This window comes from Leptonychotes weddellii, chromosome 10 (genome assembly GCF_054177405.1).
Source record: "Leptonychotes weddellii isolate Sample4059 chromosome 10, ASM5417740v2, whole genome shotgun sequence".
NCBI lineage: Eukaryota > Metazoa > Chordata > Mammalia > Carnivora > Phocidae > Leptonychotes > Leptonychotes weddellii.
In genome coordinates this window covers 103,767,135-103,788,120 of record NC_138378.1, presented here as the reverse complement: position 1 = coordinate 103,788,120, position 20,986 = coordinate 103,767,135, and the positions used below count along the sequence as shown (strand labels likewise).

General features: G+C 48.8%; 3 protein-coding genes across 6 annotated transcripts in view; 1 reads left to right on the top strand and 2 right to left on the bottom strand.

Moving 5' to 3' along the window:
* Positions 1-5,505, bottom strand: part of IFT172 (intraflagellar transport 172) — a 33,332-nt gene extending 27,827 nt beyond the window's left edge. For all 3 annotated transcript variants that reach the window (XM_081797030.1, XM_081797032.1, XM_081797031.1), the window contains exons 1-7: positions 5,306-5,505; positions 2,454-2,597; positions 2,117-2,229; positions 1,635-1,674; positions 1,276-1,341; positions 982-1,061; positions 700-787 (exon numbers count right to left, since the gene is read on the bottom strand). In XM_081797030.1, coding sequence (XP_081653156.1) covers positions 700-787; positions 982-1,061; positions 1,276-1,341; positions 1,635-1,674; positions 2,117-2,229; positions 2,454-2,597; positions 5,306-5,344 — 570 coding nt within the window. In that variant the 5' untranslated portion in view covers positions 5,345-5,505. The remainder of the gene's footprint in view (positions 1-699; positions 788-981; positions 1,062-1,275; positions 1,342-1,634; positions 1,675-2,116; positions 2,230-2,453; positions 2,598-5,305) is intronic.
* Positions 5,506-7,308: 1,803 nt separating this feature from the next.
* On the bottom strand, positions 7,309-10,396 carry FNDC4 (fibronectin type III domain containing 4). 2 transcript variants are annotated; one of them, XM_006743662.3, is made up of 7 exons: positions 10,002-10,392; positions 9,680-9,824; positions 9,485-9,600; positions 9,053-9,257; positions 8,519-8,608; positions 8,090-8,214; positions 7,696-7,924 (listed from the first exon to the last, which is right to left on the bottom strand). In XM_006743662.3, exons 2-7 carry the CDS (start codon positions 9,762-9,764, stop codon positions 7,889-7,891), a joined length of 657 nt encoding a protein of 218 aa, XP_006743725.1. In that variant the 5' UTR covers positions 9,765-9,824; positions 10,002-10,392; the 3' UTR covers positions 7,696-7,888. The 2 variants fall into 2 exon arrangements, with proteins under 2 accessions (XP_030895373.1, XP_006743725.1); XM_031039513.2 differs by lacking the exon at positions 8,090-8,214 and having other exon boundaries at positions 7,309-7,924; positions 10,002-10,396.
* Positions 10,397-11,400: 1,004 nt separating this feature from the next.
* SPATA31H1 (SPATA31 subfamily H member 1) overlaps positions 11,401-20,986 on the top strand; it is a 64,936-nt gene continuing 55,350 nt past the window's right edge. The window contains 12 exon segments of the mRNA XM_081797305.1: positions 11,401-12,085; positions 12,379-12,534; positions 12,716-12,784; positions 13,388-13,456; positions 13,837-13,910; positions 14,263-14,329; positions 14,508-14,561; positions 15,763-15,857; positions 18,380-18,485; positions 20,108-20,200; positions 20,202-20,251; positions 20,873-20,971. Coding sequence (XP_081653431.1) covers positions 11,981-12,085; positions 12,379-12,534; positions 12,716-12,784; positions 13,388-13,456; positions 13,837-13,910; positions 14,263-14,329; positions 14,508-14,561; positions 15,763-15,857; positions 18,380-18,485; positions 20,108-20,200; positions 20,202-20,251; positions 20,873-20,971 — 1,037 coding nt within the window. The 5' untranslated portion in view covers positions 11,401-11,980.

The window sequence follows — 20,986 nt, the reverse complement described above, 5'->3', positions numbered from 1 at the left end:
TCACACACATATGTATCACATACGTACACACTTACTGACATTGTGCTCAAAAGGAAACCTCAAAATACTTATATGTTAGAGTTCTTTAAAAATCCTACACATTAATTAACCCTGGGTAGGCCCACAGGGAGCATATGACTCTTTCTTTTTAGGGTAAATAAATTTAATTATTACATGAGTAATTCTTTTTTTAAAGTCTTAGTTATTTAAGTAATCTCTACACCCAGCGTGGGGCTTGAAGTCATAACCCTGAGATCAAGAGTCGCATGCTCCACTAACTGAGCCAGCCAGGTGCCCCTATACAAGTAATTCTTAACGTAAGTTATTCAAACAATAGAGAATTATACAAAGTAAAACATGAACATTCCTTTTATCTCCCACCTTTTTCCCTTTTCCCTCTTGAAAGCAAATGACTTTTTTTCCATGAATTTATACACATAAATATACTTTTTACATAGATGAGAATAATTTTCACTTTCCCTTACTCTCAGAATACTTTCCACTTGATTTCCCCTTGCCCACAAATATTAAGCTCTGGCCTTAATACAAATTCTCTCTATGGCTGCATCCAAATGTGCCTCTCTCTCTCTCTCTCTCCTTTAGCCACCTCCCCCATGCACCTCAATCTTAACGTTCAACCTCCTCTAGGAGGGATTTTGGGTTTCCTTACCCCCATCCCACAGCATCCGTTAGTCATACCTGTGACTCTCCAGAGCCTTCATCATCAAAGAAATACCTAACAATGGTACCATCTGCATGACCAGAGAGAATTCCTTTCCCAGAGCAACTATAAAAGGGGAAGAGGAGGAAAGAGATTATTCTGTCTCACCAAGAAATCCCCCTTCTCTGTCAAACATTACCCTACCTGGGCTCCCTGCTACCAGTCCTCCCCATCTTCCATATTATGGTCTCCCAGTCCCGACATCCCCATCGCTTCTTCCTACATTTCCAAGCTCCTGGGATATGTTCTTCCTTACTCACTTTGTCGTCAGTGATACCACATAAGAGTCTGTCCCATAGATGGTAGATGATTTATTAGTTTTAGTGTTTGCTAAACGAACCTGAAAATGGGAAAATGGATACAAGTCTGGTTAAGCTACTTTCAATCCCACCCAGATCCTAAGGAAAAAGAAATAACAAAAAACTGGTCCTTCTGTTTTCTCCCCCAACATACAATTTGACCCTAAGGGAGAAGTTTAACCACATTTCTCTCTCTCTGGAGAGAGACCATTATCCCCACCCACAACCTCTCCTGTGTTTCTCTTCCTACTTTACCTTCCCTTCAGCCAGTCCAAAGACAATGATGTACTCTGCTGGCCACTGCAGACACGTGACAGCACTCTGTAAAGAGGAAATCATGAAAAGGATAACCCTGTCCATGTAGCCTAGCACATTTATAACAAACTGAACCCCCCGCCACAGGCCACCACCCCAGTTGCCTATAGCAGAAGAGAGGACATGACTGGGCTCAAGAAGGAAAGCAGATGAGGATGAGCAGCAAGGCAGCACCATCCTTGCAGTTGGAAAGGTCAGATTCACATGTTGAAAAATGCAACTCCTGGTTACATTTATAAGTAGATATATTGATACATGTTTGTTCATCCTAATCTCCCAGAGACAGGTCTGAAGTTTACCGTCTGGATGAATTTGTTACAGATGACTTTCTTGTCACCCCTGCCAAATAAAAGGAGAGAAAGCATATTAAAAACACTTTCATAAATAAATTGTCACGCATGATGCTGGGGGAAGGGAAGAAAGAGCAGATACCTTCCCTGCCCCCTCTAGTGTTTCCTACCATTCCGCAGGAGCCCTGAAAAGAGGCATAAAACGGAGCCTAAACAGCTTTGGAACAGTAACAAAGATGCTGTATCACCAAGGGCTCCCCAGAACCTCAAAGGGTCTCATGTTGACCTTAGGCTGATTCCACCGGGGATGGGATCTCAGAACACATAGGGCAGGCAAAGGTAAAGAAGCAGCATCAGACTCTGGAAGGCCTTTGCCTTCCATGTCCCAGCCTGGACCATCATCTTCTCTACTCCCTCTTTCCCAGGGAGGCATTTCTTCCTGCCTTCCCCTTCTTTTCCAGGTCACCCCATCTCCCAGTCTCTATCCTCACCAATCTTCTCCAATCTTGTACACATAGATGATGTTGTCGGTCTGTCCTATGGCAATTTTAGTGGAATCAGGAGAAAAAGCCATGCCTTTCACCATATAGCTCTTCCTGCCATACTAGGAGTTAAAAGAAAGAAAAGAAAAAGAGGTAATGAGTACACATGAAAGAGAGAAGAGAAGAAAAGGTGTATGTGTGACTGTAATGAGTTTGAGGGATTTATCCTGAGAAAAGAAGGGCCAGGCCATTTCCTATGCCGATGGCTGGGGAAGTTGGTTAAGAAGTTTTCCAGATTCATGAGGCCCCATCAACAGATTAAGTACACACAGAGTACTCTCTTCACCTTCATGTCAGCTGGTTTGGTGGAGAATTTATCTCTCCGCTCCCCATGCTCATCATATAGCAACACCACTCGGTCCACTGTGCAGACAGCAAATTTGGCATTGTTCTGGGACCAAGCCATGCAGGTCACCTTTGCAGCTCCATCCTGCAGAGGCAGTGGGGGCAAAAATAAACCCAGGTGTTCATCTAGAATGACAAAAGCATTTCTAGTTCCTTTAGTTCTAGTGTGACTTTGGTCAATTTCCCCCATGATAGTCCTTAAAACAAAGAGATGCCTGTGATGTATCCTGGTCTCCAAGGCTATAAAACCCTGGACCAGGAGAACAAGGTGCTTTAGAAACCCATAATGCAAATACACTAAGAGGTGACTTGCTGAATCAACTGTACCAATGTGCCCCTGCAATGGCCTTGCTCCCTCATATCCCAGGACTGCAACTGAAATAAATTCAATTGGTCTGATAAGTTTTTGGTTTTTTTTAAGATTTTATTTATTCATTTGAGAGAGAGAATGAGATAGAGAGAGCATGAGAGGGTCAGAGGGAGAAGCAGACTCCCTGCTGAGCAGGGAGCCCAATGCGGGACTCGATCCAGGGACTCCAGGATCATGACCTGAGCCGAAGGCAGTCGCTTAACCAACTGAGCCACCCAGGCGCCCCTGATAAGTTTTTTTTAAATAGGTTTTGGTCTTTAGCCATTCATTCAATATTTTTTGAATACCTTATTGAGAAAGGCACATGGCCAAGGGCTGAGAGGGAGACAAAGAGCAAAATATGGTCCCTGCCCCAGGCTAATAAGATGGTACAAAAACAGGAAAAATCCCATTAGAAAGGCACATACAAAGCATGGTAACAGTTTGGAGAAGCCTGAGATAATTTTATGTTTAACTGATCAACTTTAAGCTTTGAAGAATGGATGCAGTTAAATGGGGGTACTTATCCGAGGTAGAAGGAATTACATGAGCAAAGGCAAGTCTGGTCAAGAAACAGTGATTTAATTTAGCTGAAACTACCTTGCAAACAGAACAGAGGAGGTAAGGCAGGAAAAACAGTGAGGCCAGCTCAAGAAAGATCTGTGAAATTTGGCCAAGGAATCTGGGCTTCTTTGGTAGGAAAGGGAGAGACAGTGAAAGTTCCGGAATGGGGAGTAAGACAATCAGAGTTGAGACTTAGGATGAAAATGCCACCTGGTTAGTTTTTTTTATTTTTTTCCCCCCAAAACTATGCACTGCTCAGAAACCCAATTTAGAAGTGGTTGTCTCCCAATGAATTATTCTTTCCACATCTGTCCACCACCAGCCCTGGTCCTCAATGGTTCTGCACTAAGGACTTCCCTCCTTGAAATAAAACATTTAGCTTCTGCTCCAATTGTGTGATTTAATTACTTGGGCTCTAGAGCTCTGGTTTCAAACTTTGTTACTTTTCACTCCTAACCCACCTACCTCCAAAGTCAGAAGTTAAAAAAAAAAAAAAAAAAGCCCTCTTTTTTTTTCATCAAAATCCTCAGAGTCAGAAAATAGCCATACCACCACCTTTACCACCCTCCAACTCTTGATTAAATTAGGTTTGAAGGGCTGAGGGCTCCATCAATAACCATTGCTCATCATCTTCCTTCATCATTTTGCCCATCACGGGCATTCGCCCTTCCCTGCCTCATGACATCTTATTTTGAAAGACTGAAGGAGGTTTTCATTTCCAATTATTCCATTAGGGTAAAGGAATTTTTAAATTACAGTTTCAGGGGCAGTTAACTGAGCAATGAGCACATCTCTCTTTTGTTCTAATTTCCCTCTATTCTCCTAATGCCACATCCTCTGTGAAGCCTTCCTCACGGCACTGTCATGAGGATTAAATGGGGTAGGGAATAGAATAGTAAAAGCTAACCTTTAACAAGATCTTACCATAGACTAGGCATTTTGATAAGTGCTCGATATGCATTCTCCTTTTACCTCATAACGCAGGGTCAGATGCCATTATTATGCATATTTTACAAATGGGGAACCTGAGGTTCAGAAAAGTTAAGTAATTTGCTCAAGTTTACACACACAGTTTATAAGTGGCAGAACCAAGATTTAAATCCACATGTCTGACTCCACAAACCCCAATCCTAACTACTTAACTTACGCTGCTTTACTACGTATGAAACATTCACTATGGCAGATATTGTCATTAGCTTTGTATGAATTTGTCCTTTGAATTTTGAATGTTCTCCTCCCTTGTCTATCAGTTTTTACACTGCTTTTCAGTTCGCAATGGCCTTTGTGTACATTACTTCCTTTAACTCTTCCTCCAAATCCTCTCAGGTTGCTATTATTGTTACTCCCATTTTCCAAATGAAGTAGTTGGGTGAGCGCTCAGAGAGATTGTGTGACAAGGGCTAAAATCAGCGGTACTGGATCATTTATTTAAAGTAGAGCTGGCACTAGGACTTGGAACGCTGGTCTCCGAGCTCCAAAACCCAGCCTTTCTTTAGCATGGTTCCTCCCCCAGTGCCCAGCCTCTTCTGAATCTGAGATCTTCATCATCAGAACGAACGTGAGGTCTTCTGCACTCCCTTTTTGGGGCTTGCACCTAAAGCGCTTGTTTATTCGGGTGCAGACTTAGGTTCGTTGTTTACATGTGCGCCCAGCACGGGGCCTCGTACACAACTGATGTTAAAAGAGACGGAATGAAAGCTACCGCGGTTAGCGGTCCGTCTCAACTACTGCACACTATCGACCGAGCAGAGTCCCATCATCGCTAGAGCCTTCAGTCTTCCGCATAACAGGAGGCGCTCCACATCATGAAATTTCAGTTCCCTCACTTTTCTTGGAACGTTAAGGCGGGCGGGGTTGGGAAGAGGCACGCAACTCCTCACCTGAGGGCTCAGCAGGGTTCTCAGGTGCTTCAACTGCATGACGAACACCTGTCTCTCAGATGCCACCAGTCAGCGACAACTCCCGTGGTTACCTGGACAACCCGCCACGCAGCCGCAGCGACTGCCGCTGACGCAAACGCGACCAGAGCGCAACACACTCCGCAAGGTCATCACGTAGCTTCGCTGCGAAGCAAACAGGACGTGCGCAGGCGCAGTGAGGTCTAGGGCGGGACACCGAGAGGACTCGCATCCTCTCCTCAACCAATCGTGTCTTTGTCTGCAAACCCAAGCTCGAGCCACGCCCACAAGCCCTCCGCAAACTCGAGGTCCTACGTAAGCGCGGTCTTTCTCGCGCCCTGAGGCGAGTAAAGTGTGGCTAGGTTCGTCCTTTTAATTCTCGCAACCCTGGAGGAAAGCAGGGCAGTTGCTTTCATACGTTTTGCAGCGGACGGAATTGAACCCAAATAGGTTATACGATTTGCACGGGATCACAAAGCTAATAATGATAGCTAACTGAATACTCAGTATGCGTCTGCCAGGTACTGTGCAAAGGGTCGTATATGCGCTCTCATTTAATCCCAAAGACACCTTTTGAAAGGGATGGCATTATTAGTCCCATTTTACATACCAGAAGACTCAGGATTAGAGGGGTCACTTACCCAAACTAACAGTCAGTAAAGGATGTAAATGGAATTCAACCCAGAGCTGGTGCGTTTATTCGTTCTGAACTCTTAGCTCCCGATCTCCATGCCATGCTTCTGTACCCCATGCCACTTCCATCCCAAGAACTGAAGTGTCCAGAGTCTGAGAGATGAGTGTTTCGGAACCAGTGGCCAGTGAGAGGTACTACTTCAGAATCGGGTAGCAGTGGGTTAAAGACTGCTGCCCAGATCGGGATACTTTTATGGTTCAGGGCAGAGGGCAAACCTGAGTTTGGCTCACCTGATAGGGTAGGGTTAAGTCTTGTGATACCTGGGGTTGGAGCTTGGTTAAGTAACAAGGATATTGACTTATTGATCTGTTTGGATTGGGGTCCCTTTCAGAATTATTGGTCTAAATTCTTGTAACATACCAGAGAGACTGAGATGGAGAAAAGGAGAGTTATTCATGCACCTCCTCTGGAAAGATCCGAAGTTGAGAAGACCTATAATTCTCCAGAAAGTGTAGCATATGCTGTCCAGACACAGTCTGGGTTCTACAGCTTTTCCCCCACAGTGGTTGCAAACGTCAACAGGTATTTCTCTCACTGGCACCATCACACCCCCCGCCTTGGAATTTAGGAAAGAGTAGAGGAAAGCCTCTATTTTCACAGGAAACAAGTAGCCCCAGAGCCCAAAGTATAAGTCTTTTGACAGGGGAGTTCCAACCCCTCAGTTTTATTTCCATAATCCTCCTCTGGATATAGTGGCAGAGAGTGAATATAAATTCATTTACACCTTACAGTTATTATTGGCTTTGACCGAATGAACAGAGACAGAGACAGACAGAGACAAAAGGAAAAGCGAGGGCAGGGAAGACTAGGTACGGGAATGCACAGGATAGGAGCACATGGCACTGAAGGATCCATTAGTGTAGCTGCTCTTGCATTTGTCCCAAGACACTGTTCAGTCCTTTTCTGGAAATTAACTCAAGGTTGATGGAGGAGTCAGAGAAATAAATGGTGAAGAGCTTGGGTGTCAATGTGGGCAGTGAACATAAAAAGGTTACTGGCCCCTCTCATGTGGTATAATCTTCGTTTCCACTGCTGCAGGGGAATTTATATCCCCCCTTCTTTTCTTTCGCCCCTTTCTCACTGAACAAAACAAAAGGAACTAGGGCTCCAGTTTTCTACACTCATTTCTGGCCTCTCCCCACCCATTCCAGGCTAGAGAATCAAAACAAACACCTTAAAATAATGAGAGTGCTCCTGTCGAGTTGGTGGTGGTGTGAGAGGCCCTTGTTGTCAGGGGAGAGACAGTGGGGAAATGTCTTCAGCATACTATACAGTATACCATACAGTCAGCTTCAGTTTGTCCAAGAACCTTTATTGGAAAAATGTCCAAGGGGTGAGATCACCAGCAGCTGGAGGGGCTACCAGGTGAGAGGGGGAGCACCTGAGGCTCCATGGAAGACATTGGAGTAGTGCAGTGCAGCATCTGCCTCCAGACCCAGACAATTCCTTTTAATTGCTGGGGGGAGGGGAAGTAGCCAAAGAAACACCCCTCTCTGAGACCCAGAGGCAAGATGTGGGGGCAGCTGGGGATGCCAAGAGTCCTGATGCAGGTGGAATGGGGGCCCCATTTGAGACCTAGTGGGATACGGTTGAACAAGTGACTCTCCCCTGGACCTGGGGGATGGAAGGACATATCCCATCTGATAGCCATTCCCCAGGTCCAGGGGCACAGACCCTAAGAGACCTACCTTCTGGCCCCGCTCACAGTGGAAAGAGGACGGGTACCAGGCCTGAGATTGTGGGAGTGTCATTACCCTCTAGGAGACTGTGGGATCCTTCAGTCCTGAGCAGATCACCATCTGAGGTGCTCCCTGACCCTATCCCCATCCCCAGGGTGTTAGTGCATCTGTTTTCTGGTTCTGTTTCTTCACTCATACATCGATGGTGTTGATGGATGATGACTTTTTCTGCAAAAGAAAATGGCTTGAGTCTCTAATTTCAGGAAGGTAAGAGCCTCCTCCATCCCAAATATCCATTTTCCCTCATTTCCTGCCCCTCTTTGGCCTTCTCCCCTTCCCTGACTGCTCCTAGAAGCAAAATCACCATTCCCTCCCTCACTGGCCCCACATCACCTGTCTTGTCCCCACCGGCCTTCCCTGAGGACTCTGTTCCGGCCCCTTCCCCTTCTCCTTGGGGTTGTTGTTGGAGTCGTTGTCCTTGATGATATCATACTGACGGCAGAATAGCCCAATTACAGCTGAAACACAACAATACAATCTGCGCCTTGATCTTGACTTCCCCACTCACAGCCTTGAAGGGCAGTGAGATACCCACACAGTTTCTAGAGAATCTGAGAAGAAAACCCTTGAATTCCTGGTGTTCATGTGTGAGCACCACCCTCTTAACCTTCCTCTCCTCAAACTTCTGCTCACCCCACTCCACTAAGCATCTCCCTGCTCCACTTCCCTCCCTGCCTTTTCTCCCGACAACCTTCGCCATCTCCCACCTTCACTGAGCCCCGCTCCCCCAATCCTCGGTCCCCCATCCAGCTGCTCACTCACCGGCCCACATGAGCAACACCACCACAATGATGACCACTTCCCCCGTCTGCAGTGGTCGCTCTCCATCCAGACCCTCCACTGTGATGTCACCTGAGAAGGAGGAGATAGACTCCAGGTTATGGGGAACGGCCACAAAGCTCTTCTATGCAGACAGGTAAGGATGGAGAGTCTGGGGCCAGGGTTGCCCCTGGTAGACCCTCTCTAGGAAGCTGTTGGTGGACGGGTAGTTAGAGACCAAAAAGCAGGAAGGCTGCTGGTGAGTATTCACGCAGGCTGCTGCGGCTGGGAACTGAGGGTGGGTAAAAGGAAGCTTAAAAGCCCTTCTCCCAAACGATTCATTATCAGCCTGTTTATACCCAGTCCCCTGCCAACCTTTTTCTTTCGTTTCTTGGCAGTATGATGGATTAAATCATCCTTTTATTCATCTGAGCTAGACTGTGGCTTGTTTGGCGGAAGTAAACAAGAGGCTAAAGGCCAGGTGAAAAGCCCAAGAATCCAAAGCTTTCGGGAGTGGAGAATAGCTGAGACCCTCACCTGGGCTTGAGCTGTTTGAGGGTAGCCGGTCAGAACCCTTGAGAGTTCGGAAGTGCACCCGAGGCCCTGGGGGGCTCTCTCCCCGAAGGCCGATGCTCCTGACCTGCACTGTGTAGTCACTGTCTTCAGCCAGGCCCCAGAGGGCACAGGCCCGCGTGGTGGTGTTCACCTCCCGGATCACACGCTGCCCAGGGCCATTCTGTCGCTGTGGGGAGATGATGGGACAGGAGGGCAGTCTCACACCAGTTCCAGGACTCTTGAACCTCCAAGCACTCCATGGAGTAGGATAAAAAGGGCAGCTTGAGCCAGGGAACACCAGCTCCCAAATTTCCCCACCACTGGGAGGGGAGCTTAGGTCTGGGCTGGGGGTAACTGAAGGAATGTTCAGAGATCCAAGGACACAGATTGAGGGAGCAGAAGGGTGATTCATACTTGCTGGGAAATGGAGTAGCCAATGACGATGTTGCCTTCTGGGACGTCCCAGGACACAGTGGCCGAGTTGGCTCTGAGGTGAGTGACTGTCACATTCACAGGAGAGGGAGGCCGGTCTGTGGGTGTCAGAGTGAACAGGTTAACAGGTTCCATCCACGGACTAGCTCTGGTTAACCCCACTACCCCTTTACTCACCTGCTCGCACAAAGCCCAGGTCACAACTGACCAGCAGGAGGACCGTGGGGCTTAAATATGGGGAGAGGGGCATCAGCGAAGCCATGGTCCCCACCGAGTCCGCTGGGAGGCACTGGGGCTTCCGCTTAACATCCAGGCGGGGCTCCTGGAGGTAGCAGGAGTTGTGGGGGGCGGGGGTGGGGGTCAAGGACTGCCCAGAACGCACGGGTGGCAGCAGCTCTCCCGGGCTCCCCACCGCCCACAGCAGCCCCGGAGCCCCCCTTCTCCCCACGCCTTCCCCGCCTCCGCATCACCCGGGCGGCTCTGCCCGGCCCACACCCACCTCCGCCGGTCCTCGCGGTCGGTCAGGCCTCGGGGGGCTGCACGGTGCCCAGAGGGCGGCCCATCGCCCGACTCCGTGGCGCTGCCCCTACCCCATCCCGGCGCGGACCCGGCGCGGCGGGCAGCGCGGAACCGAGCTGCGGGCAGAGGGCAGGCGGAGGCGTAGCGGGAGCGGGCCGCGGGGCTGCGGGGGCCCCTAGAGCTCGGACGGGCCGCGTAGTCTGTCCCTGAGCAGGGGGCGGTGCCGGCGCGGCCTGGCCGCTGGCCTGAGTCCCGGTGCGGAAGGCAGTGCGGCTACTCCGCCGGCCCCTGCAGCGGGATGTGACCGTCCCGGCCAGCCAGCCGCCGCCTTCTGCAGAGCTGGCCCGGCTCGCTCCGCCGCAGCCCGACCGGGACGTGCCGGCCAGCCCCGCCCCGCTGGGGTTCTCGCCGCCGTCATCCCCCTCCCCCCTCCCCCCCCCCCGACCCGACCCGGTTCTCCCGGGGCTCCTCCCACGACCCTCCCATTGGCGGCCTCCCGGGTCCCCTTGCCTCTGATCCCGGCTCTGTCCAAGGAGCCTGCGGGGGCGTGGGGAGAGGCGCAGGTGCGAGGGTCTCGGGCACCTGGGAGGGCCCCCCTCCCCGGGTGGAATTCGCCAAGTTGGGAGGAGGAATTCCAACCCCCCCCCCCGCGGGAGGGGACAGAGCGGCGGAGATAATTGTTTTAACAATCTCCTACTTGTAGACTGCGTCAGCTTTTAAATCTGTTCCCCATTCATAATCTGATATTGATTCTCTTCGCTCTCATTCATTCTTTAATTTATTAAATATTTATTGAGCGTCACCTATGTGTCTGGGCATGTGAAGTGCTGGAGATACAGCGATCAAGACGGCTGGGTTTATGGGGGAAATCTAAAGAGCAGCGACCTATGGTTCTTGTCTTAGCTCTGCCACTTACTGCCTGGCGTGGAGAAATTGGTCATCTAAGTGTCAGGTTTCCTAAAATCAGAGCGTCCAGAACCTCATAGGGCTTTTGGCAGGATCCAATGAGACAATGTTGGGGAATGTCTTTATAAATCTTATGACGCTATGTGACTGAGGGATTATCATTAATTTGCATCAATCTGTTAGTTACTTCACTCATTTAACAAACATAAATCCTTAAGTTATTTCATGAGATCTGGAGTAACAACCTGGGTCTGAGTCCCCATTCTGTCAACTGTGTGATCTTCAGCAGTGACCTAACTTCTCTGAGCCTCAGTTTCACCATCTGAAAAATGAGGGTGTCAGTATGGTCTCCTGAGTGTTAATGTACCCAATGAGATACCGTATGTGAAAAGTGCATTGTTCAGTGTAAATAAATGTTGGCTAATGTTGTATTTAGGGCAGATACTTTGGTTTCTAATTCTCATTGCAGCATTTCTATTTCTGTGGCACTTTTTCCTGTAATATTCAGTTCAGCATGTGCCCCCCTGGGGCTCCAAAGCTTCTGTTGCCTTCCTTCTGAGATGAAAGAGTGAAATGGAGCAAGAGGGGCCGGGAGGACTGTGTGTTCTGGGCATGTGATCAAGCCATGGCCCAGGTCCTCTGACCTCTGCTGTCCCTGAGGACCCTGATCTCTGGCCTCCTGATGCATCCTGGTCCCAGAGCACTTACTCAGGGATTCTCACTGTCTTGGGACTGAGTATTATCCTGCACTTCCAGGCTCCAGGCCCTCCAGAGAAGAGGTCATTGTGTCCAAAGTTAAGAGTAATGAACCTCAGGTTTTCCCCTTCAGGGGCAAAGCAGAGGCTGGGCAGTCTGCATGCATGCAAAGAGGGACCCCAGGAGCTTCACTGGGTGACCAGAGGGCTGGGGACCGACTGACCAGGAAAGGGTGCAGGAAGAGGTACTCAGAGGGAGTGGTGCACAGAGAGGCCAGGGTACTTGGGTTAATCATCACTGTGGCTCAGATAAGGCCCTGCCAGCTGGAAGTAGAGTTAGCGTGACAAAAGGGTTTGTATGGCTGAGGAGGCAGGCACGACAGGGTGTCCACAGCCTGTGACCATGCTGGGCACAAAATGGTTTCAACATGTGATTGAGACCCCAGAGCCTGGCAAGTGGGAAGTAAGACCCCCTTCTCCATGTTGGTCTTCTGCACTGATTCCTAGAATCATTTCTCATCTGCACTTCCCTTCACCCTGGGTTTCTACTCTCCCTCCCCTCCTTCCCATCTTCCTTCCTGATCTTCTTCCCCTATTAGGCCCAGAGTACCAAGTGCAGGCTAAATCCTTGGATGGTGTGTGTGTGTGTGTGTGTGTGTCCAAACCTTGTGCCCGCTGCCACTCCCACCTCCAGATCAGCAGGCGTGAATGAGGCTTTGGCTTCCTGCCTGTATCCTTGTGCCCCCTTCCCTCTAGTTGTCTGGGTATGAGGAAGCCCTGCCAACCACAGAGAAGTCAAACCCACTGACCCGGGACCTGGACAAAGCAGATGCCGAGCAAATTGTTTGACTGCTGGGACAATGTGATGCTGAGATCTTCCAGGAGGAGGGGCAAGTCATGCCCACGTACCAGGTGACCCAGACCATCCCCTGGACACTGAGAATAAAGATGCCGACTCCAACCGTACCTCAACCTCTGCTCTCTCAGACCATGGTCCTTAATGTTTGAGACCTGAGAGCCCCTCCACCCCACCATTAACACCCCCCCCCGCCCCAAATCCAAATGGCTTCTGATTCCTGCCTGTTGCCTACAGCGACTGTATAGTGAATCGATTCTGACCACCATGGTACAAGTGGCTGGCAAAGTTCAGGAAGTGCTGAAGGTACGGGCTCACCATTTGCTCCCCTCCTGAACTTCTCTTCCCTCCACCTTTCTCTTTTCTTGGCCTCCACTTCTGATTTTGCTCTATCTCCATTCTCCTTTCTCCCAGTCCTCCCTCCGGGATCTTTATTGTCATCTTATTAATCAACAGTAATTATAATAACTATTATCTGCATCATACTCTATAATTGACATGTGCTTTCACACTCATTACCTTTGCAAAAACCTGTGAAATTGGTGTGATTGTCTCCATTTTTTTTTCAGATAGGAAAACAAAGGATAATCACGGTAGCTTGCCCAAATATATCCAGCTAATAATTGCTGGGTAGCACTGCTTTTTATTGATTGATTGGTTGATGACAAAGCTGCTCTCAGTCCTTTCTGGAATAAGTAAGGGTTTGAATAAGTAGCTAAGCCAGAGCTGGGAGTCAGACTGAAGTTTCATTCTTTCTGCGACACCATACCACCTATGTTCTGTTCCCTTTTGTCGTAAGAGAAGGGTTAGGAAGTCTCTCCAATTGTTCTTCTGCTGCTGAGAGAGAAAGAATATGCTTCCCCCAACCTGAGCTAGGACCTGGCGACGTAGGCAGTTTTTCTTTCTCAGGAGCCTGAGGGGGCGCTGGTGGTGCTGAGCGGAGGGGTTACCTCTGGCAGGATGGCATTTCTCATGTTGGTGAGTACCCTGATCCCTGATTTTCCTCCCTCTGCCTTCTCGGAGTGACCCTCAGGACCATAAAGCTCATCATAGCTATGTTCCTAGGTGGCCCCCTCGAGGCCTGGCTCCCTCTCTTCCCAAAGCTAGATCTCACCATGGAGCCCTCCTATCTTCAGAACCCACCTGATCCCCACCAGTCTACTGCCCGTGTCTCTACATCCCATGCACCCCCAGTCCATCATCTGCAAGTAGCATTTGAAGTGCCAAATTCCAAGCAGTACTGGCTTAAGCGCTGGCCTGAGGGAATCCTTATAAGCCTCTACACTCTAGGTGTCCAAAATCCAAGATAATCGCTCCCTTCACTATCATCACTACTTCATATCCTTCCCCCCTGACAGGTCTCCTTCAACCAGCTGATGAAAGGTCTAGGACAGAAACCCCTTTACACCTACCTCATTGCAGGGGGTGACAGGTAAGACAAGTTGGTTTTGAATATTTTGTTTGGTCTGGACAGTGTTTTTTTGGAAATGTAATTTTAGAGCTTTCAGGTGAAGATTGTATCCAGTTTACTTTGGTCCCCATCATTTCTTATTGCCTTGCACTTGGCCCACTTCACATACTCATGTTACCTGATTGGCCTTAAAGGTACTGGAGTTTTTCAGCCCTGTAGAGCATCTATCATGGTGTCTAGCAAATAGTAGGTGTTCAGTCAATGATAGCTTTCCCTTCATTCCCTTCTCTCAAAGCATTCTCTTCTCTGCCCTAGTATACCGTAGGCTTCTGCTTCCAAACCAGTGCCACTGACCTTGAGTCTGTCTTCTTAGGTCTGTGGTGGCATCTAGGGAGGGGACAGAAGATAGTGCCCTGCATGGGATTGAGGAACTGAAGAAGGTCTGTGTTTTCCACTGATAGCCAGACACCTCTGTCTGTTCCTTCCCATGAGGACACAAAAGCCCCCATCCAAGCAAAGCCCATTCCCTCCCCTAGTCCTGACCCTGACATCCCCACGCAAAGGTTTGTATCCTAGAATCCTCCTGGTGGCACTGTCTCACCCACCCTCTTCTCCTAGGTGGCTGCTGGGAAGAAGAGGGTGATCGTCATTGGCATTTCGGTGGGACTCTCTGTGAGTGTAAAGACAGGCTGGGTGGATCCATTTTATAGGGAGGAAGGGGGTCAGAACAGAATAGCATGGAAAATAGATTGATGAAGTGGGTGCTAGAAAACAGAAAGGGTTTGCACAAGGAATTTTGATTTTACTCTCACTAATTGAGATCCAGTTGTATGAATGTGGGACGAAAGGGAAAGGATCCTATTTCAGAATACCTGTGTATCAATCCATTCAACAACCAAGGTAGATGGACTAGTCCCAGCGTCAGCAAACTACATAGGCAAGTCAATCCTGCCACTGCCTGTTTTTGTAAATAAAGTTTTACTGAGACACAGCCTTTGTGTTTACATAACATGGCCGCTTCATGCTACAATGGTAGGGTTTCGTATTGTACAGAGTTCATAGGGCCCCCAAAGCCTAAAATATTTACTTTCTTGCTCTTTACAGAAAAAGCTGATCTCTGGGCCAGTCCTTTGCTACTTAAGCATGGTCCTTGAATAGTAACATCAGTATCTCCTAGGATTTGCTAGAAATGCAGAATCGCAGGCTCCCCCCCAAAACCTGAGTCTGAATCTGCCTTTTAACAAGATTCCAAGCACTGGACTTGGTGACCCCAATTTTCTCTCACCATTGTAGCATACTGATTCTAACAATTCACTAAGCAGAAACAAGTCCAGCAATGCTAGATGTGGAAGGAGGCACACAAGGAGGGCAGGACACTGACCTTAAGGAGCATAAAATTTAGTTCAGTAGTTTTTAAACTTTACCATGCAGAGGATTTCCTTGGGGAAACTTGTTAAAAATACAGGCCTGGGGCTTTCCCCTTCAAATGTGGATCCAGTAGATCTTACCTGGGTCTGGGAATATGCATTTCTTTTTTTTTTTTAAAGCAGGTTTTGTTTTTTGTTTTTTTTTTTTAAGATTTTATCTATTTATTTGACAGAGAGAGAGACAGCGAGAGAGGGAACACAAGCAGGGAGAGTGGGAGAGGGAGAAGCAGGCCTCCCACAGAGCAGGGAGCCCAGTGCGGGGCTCGATCCCAGGACTCTGGGATCATGACCTGAGCCGAAGGCAGACGCTCAACGACTGAGCCACCCAGGCGCCCCTGGGAATATGCATTTCTAACAAGCATTTTGGGGGATCCTGATGCCTCTGGGCCTCGGGCAACAATAGAGTAACCCTTCTCATCATGCCCTTTTTCTTCCCCTACCATCAGGCTCCCTTTGTGGCAGGCCAGATGGATTACTGCATGGACAACCCAGCCATCTTTTTGCCAGTACTGGTTGGTTTCAACCCTGTGAACATGGCCAGGTAAGCCTGCTGTAATGAAAGACAGTGACCGACCACACCCCTGGGGGAGGCCAAGAGGGAACCTGTCAAAATCTACAGTACGACCACAAAGGGGATGGCACGGTGGATATGGTCTTATTGACCACATCTCAGAATATTAAAGTAAATATTGACTGTCCCTAAGCTTATGAGGTTTTTGTTTTCGGTGGGTTGTTTTTGTTTTTGTTTTGTTTTTTTGGTCGGTTGGTTGATTTATTCTCTTGTTTCAGAAAGGATTGAAGGCAGCTTACAAAGGCCACATAAAATATCAAAAGCATACATTCAAAACAGGAAGGGAAGAGACATGGAAAACAAGGGCCAGAAGGTAGAATAGGGTCAGGAAAATGCATACCACAAAGATGAGCATCTTTTCAAAGGAGCAGTGGGTGCTGAGTGGCCTCTGACTCCCCTTTGCCCAGCTTCCTTATTTTAGCACCCATTCTCCTTTGTCATTCTAGGCACCCCTTTGGTCCCCTCTGTTCCCCTTTCCTGAAAACTCTGCGCCACCCAATCACCTCTGCCTTATTCTCTATGTAGATGGCCACTTTGACCTCAGAGAAGGTCAGTGTATGAAATCCATAGTGCTCAGGTGTGGTTCTGTGGATGTGCAGCCTTGGGAGTGGTTTTTGTTTTTGTTTTTTAGATTTTTCTTTTTAAAGATTTTATTTATTTATTTGACAGAGAGAGACAGCGAGAGAGGGAACACAAGCAGGGGGAGTGGGAGAGGGAGAAGCAGGCTTCCTGTGGAGCAGGGAGCCCAATGCGGGGCTCGATCCCAGGACCCCAGAATCACGACCTGAGCCGAAGGCAGATGCTTAACTGACTGAGCCACCCAGGCATCCCAGGGAGTGTTAAAGCAATAAGAAGGTAGATTTTTAGCCCCTTGTGCGAGAGCTCTGATGTTGTCGCTTTGGGGTAAGGCCCTGAAATATCTATTTTTTGAAGACATCCCTGGAGATGCTGGTGCACAGCCAGGTTTGGGGAACTCTGCTAACTTAACCATTGGAGTGGGCCTCCTGATGAAGCTAAAGGCTTCCTGTTGCTGGAGTATTCCAGTGAAGGCTTGTTGATTTCTCAAGAGCGGCTTTGCATTCAGGGGTGGTCTTGGGGGATGGGGCAGCTGGGTGCTTTCTGAGGTCTTTTTCTCAGCTCCCAGATTCCAGGCTTGTAGTGTAATTCATGTGAAGATATAAATGAGTCTGAGATACTTTTAACCCTGCTCCTTTTCATGGAGGACTCTCCTTCGCCAAAAATGTATCTGCTGCAGTGGATGCTAATTTCAGGCACTGTGACTAAGAGAAATAAAGGATTTCAAACAACGTAGGCGTGGAGATCTTCTAGTTGTTCCTTAAGTCAGTGGCTCCCAAACTTGGCCAATCTTCAGAGTCGTCTGGGAAGCATTTTAAAAATACAGATTTTGGGGCTCCACTCCAGAACTCCTGAAGTTGATTCTCAGGGTGCGCGTGGTACCCAGAAATGGGTAGTTTAAAAAAAAAACAACAACTCAAACTCCCCAGGTGATTTTGATGACTAGCCAAGTTTGGGAGTCTAGGTTTCCACTGTACAATGAACACTGTCTCCTCGCTCTGCTTAGGTCTCTAGGGACTTTCAGAAGTAGTTTGAGGACAAATGACAGAAAACACTTTACACGATGGGCATGTAATATGTGAAACTTGTTTGCCCTCGAGGAAATACAGATGAAAAAATCTAAAAATAGTTCAAGAAGGGGTAGACATTTTGCAGGGATGGGATGATAAGAGGAGGTTAGAGAGGCCTTATAGAGAGGTAACTCTCTGAGCTCCTGCCACAGTGGGTGATTTGCTAAGTACCCCCTAGCAGAGTTGACCAGTAGAGGTCAACTACAGAAAATCCCCATTCTTTGAGATTCCATGGTTGCAGCTAAGCAGGTAACAAGTCTGTTGATCTCTTGTCCCCTTAGCACATTGTTTTGTTCATGATTAATTTATTCAAGAAATGTTTGCTGACTGTTAGGTGCTATGCTTCATACCCTGCAGTTGTGTTCCTTCAGTAGGAACTGTTGTCCCTCCCTCAAGTAGTGAGGGGTTTGCTATTTGGGGAGATGGCCAGAATATCTTCCTAGGAATGGGAAGGGCTTCTGATGGACCTTAAGACTGAAAATAAAGTGGCAGTTTTGACATTCTGATGATAGGTACTCCTCCAGGGACCCACAGAGAGTTGTGGGTAGTATGGCCGTGGCAGTGGGACATGGGCAAGGACCAGGATACGAGAAAGTTCTAGTCTCAGGCTGGAGCTTTAAACTTGAGTGTTGGCTTTGCTCTGGGATTAAATTGCTGAATGCATTACTAGCCCTTATCCTTGGGGTTCAGAGACACAGTACCCCCATGAGCTCCAAAGCATATCTCTAGGAGATTGTTGACATTAGACCCCAATCCCAATGTGGTCTTTGATCCTGACTCCCATCTGAGGCCCTTCCTTCCTTTAGATCCTCACAATCTCCCCACCTCTCTCTCTGTGGGTCCCAGAAATGACCCCATTGAAGACTGGAGCTCCACATTCCGACAAATAGCAGAGCGGATGCAGAAACTGCAAGAGAAACAAGAAGCTTTTGTGCTCAATCCTGCAATTGGGGTAGGATCTTCCCCACTCCCACCTAGGGAATGCTTGCCACCTCCCAGATGCCTCTGATTTTGTTACATCTTCTCTAAATTCCTGGCATTGTGTATCAACTAAAATGTAGTAAAGCAAATCCTGTTTTCCCATTTCCTCATTCACCTTAAGATGTTGTATTTCCATCTTGATCCTGTCTCCTAAATCTGTAATCATTAAACACCTAACCCGTCTGGGGTGGGTTTCCCGTTTGAAGAACCTCTTTTGCATCTGTGAGTAGAGAGTATTGAATGGAATGGTGAATTGCTTTCTGTTTCTCTTACTTTTTAGTTTCAAATACAGGCTTTATTTATTTTTTTTTTATTTATTTGCGAGAGAGAGAATGAGAGACAGAGAGCATGAGAGGGAGGAGGGTCAGAGAGAGAGGCAGACTCCCTGCCGAGCAGGGAGCCCAATGTGGGACTCGATCCTGGGACTCCAGGATCATGACCTGAGCCAAAGGCAGTCGCTTAACCATTAACCAACTGAACCACCCAGGCGCCCTCAAATACAGGCTTTAAAACAATGGGATTCAGTTTCATCTTTCTGCCTTTCTAATCCTCTCCAAAACTGGGTGGGCCTTTCAAGCCTCCGGTGCTCCTACGCCTTTTTCTCTGGGGTGGAGATACGTGGCACTAGGGCATGAGTGTAGTCTACCCTCACTTAGACTTGACAAGGGCCTGAGCCGAATCCCTGCTGCGGGCCCTCTCTGCCAGTGATCGGCGCATCTGAGACATTCTCCTTGCTCTTCCCTCTGTGTGGTAGGAAGGCAGCTACCCCGTGTGAGGTCCCTATCTTTCCACTCTCAGGCGCTCATCTCTCTTCCTGTCTGCAGTTGTTTACTTTTAATCTCCTTTTCTCAGACACCGCTTTGATCATTCTTTTTTTTTTTTTTTAAAGATTTTCATTTATTTGTTTAACACAGAGAGAGCACAAGTAGGCAGAGCAGCAGACAGAGGGAGAGGGAGAAGCAGGCTCTCCACCGAGCAGGGAGCCCGATGCGGGGCTCGATCCCAGGACCCTGGGGTCATGACCTGAGCCGAAGGCAGCCGCTTAACGACTGAGCCCAGGCGCCCCCTGATCATTCTTTTTGCAGCCATCTCTTTATGCATGGTGTGTCGTGTTACATCCCTATCCATTACAATGGCTGCTTCGTTGGTCTGTCCAAAGGACATGAAATGTGGTGTTCAGATTGACAAACTGCTATTAAAAAAATGGGGCTTGGGTGGGGAGAAACTTCTTGAAAAAAAAAACAAACACCCTCTCCAAAAAACACTTAACTCCTGCTAACGGGACACCCAATCACTGTGGCTTCCTCCTCAGAGTCCTGAATGTACTGTAGAAATGACCAGAGCTGGCCCTTACCCTCTCTCTTCTTCTCTCAGTGAAGCCCTCAACCCAGCACTCCTCATAGCGCACTAGGCACCCCCAGTCCTGCCGAATGCAGCCCCAGTGGCCTCTAACCAGACTCCATGCCAGGGGCCACTAACTAGACTCTGTGCCAGCGGCCACCAACCAGAGTGCATGCCCAGCGGCCACTAATTAGTGAACTCCAGGATCCTCCTTCCTCTCCCAATTCCTCTCGGGTGTCATCACGTCCTCAGCCCAAGGGCCTCAGTGGCTCATCCTGGATGAAAGGTGGAAGTGCAACCAAGATCCTGCTGGAAACCCTGCTACTGGAGGGTTGTAGGGTCTCCGCTGCTCTCAGCACATTCTCTCCTGTACCGGGGCATCGCAGCATCTCAGAGGTAGGGAGGATCTGGACGAGAGAGAGGTCAGAGTCAGGCAGGGAAGGGATTGGTACAGGTTGGGGATGGCAAGTCCAGACGCAGAGACAGGTTAATGGCAGCAAGACGAAGGCCCCACCATGCCTCCCATGGGAAAAGAGCTGGCCTGGGGTTCTTACCACACAGAGTCTCGATTGTTTCCAGTGGACCCTGGATTCCTCAGGTCCCGCTAATCTCTGTGCCCACTTGGGACATCCAAAGCTACCCTAATTTCGGAGAGTCTTTGACTTGGGGATGGTCCAGGTCATGCAGGAAGAGCTCCTTCTGCTGGGGGCCTGCTTCCCTTACTGGGGTCTCTGGCCTGGCTCCCAGAATCCCCACCTAACCTCCTCATCTACTCTGATCCCATCCTCCTCCCACCACTCTCTTAATGTCCTTATCCCTCTGTCTGCTCTTTGTGTTCTGCTCACTGAAGCCCTTTCTATTCTCTGTAATGCATTCTGATAATACTCACTGCACCTCCACTAGGGACCAGCAGAACTTAGTTTGAAGGGAATTGTGCCTTCGGCTGGCAGGGGCGGGTACCCATGCTTTCTGAGGGGGCACTGGGCCCACCCTGGGAGCCAGTGGCCTTTCTCCCAGGTGCCTTCTGGAAATCCTGCGGACATTTGAGCGGGCTCATCAGGTGACCTATAGTCAAAGCCCTAAGATCACTGCCCTGATGAAGCAAGCCAGCACCAGGTGTGTGGAAATGTG

What these genes read in the sequence shown, in the direction of transcription:
- FNDC4 (XM_031039513.2), bottom strand. Translation starts at nt 9,764, where the DNA reads ATGGCTTCGCTGATGCCCCTCTCCCCATATTTAAGCCCCACGGTCCTC. An exon ending in CCTGGGCTTTGTGCGAGCAG is followed by an intron (nt 9,601 to 9,679) that starts GTGAGTAAAGGG and finishes TGACACCCACAG; the next exon opens with ACCGGCCTCCCTCTCCTGTG. An exon ending in GGTGTTGCTCATGTGGGCCG is followed by an intron (nt 7,925 to 8,518) that starts GTGAGTGAGCAG and finishes TTTCTTTTGCAG; the next exon opens with AAAAAGTCATCATCCATCAA.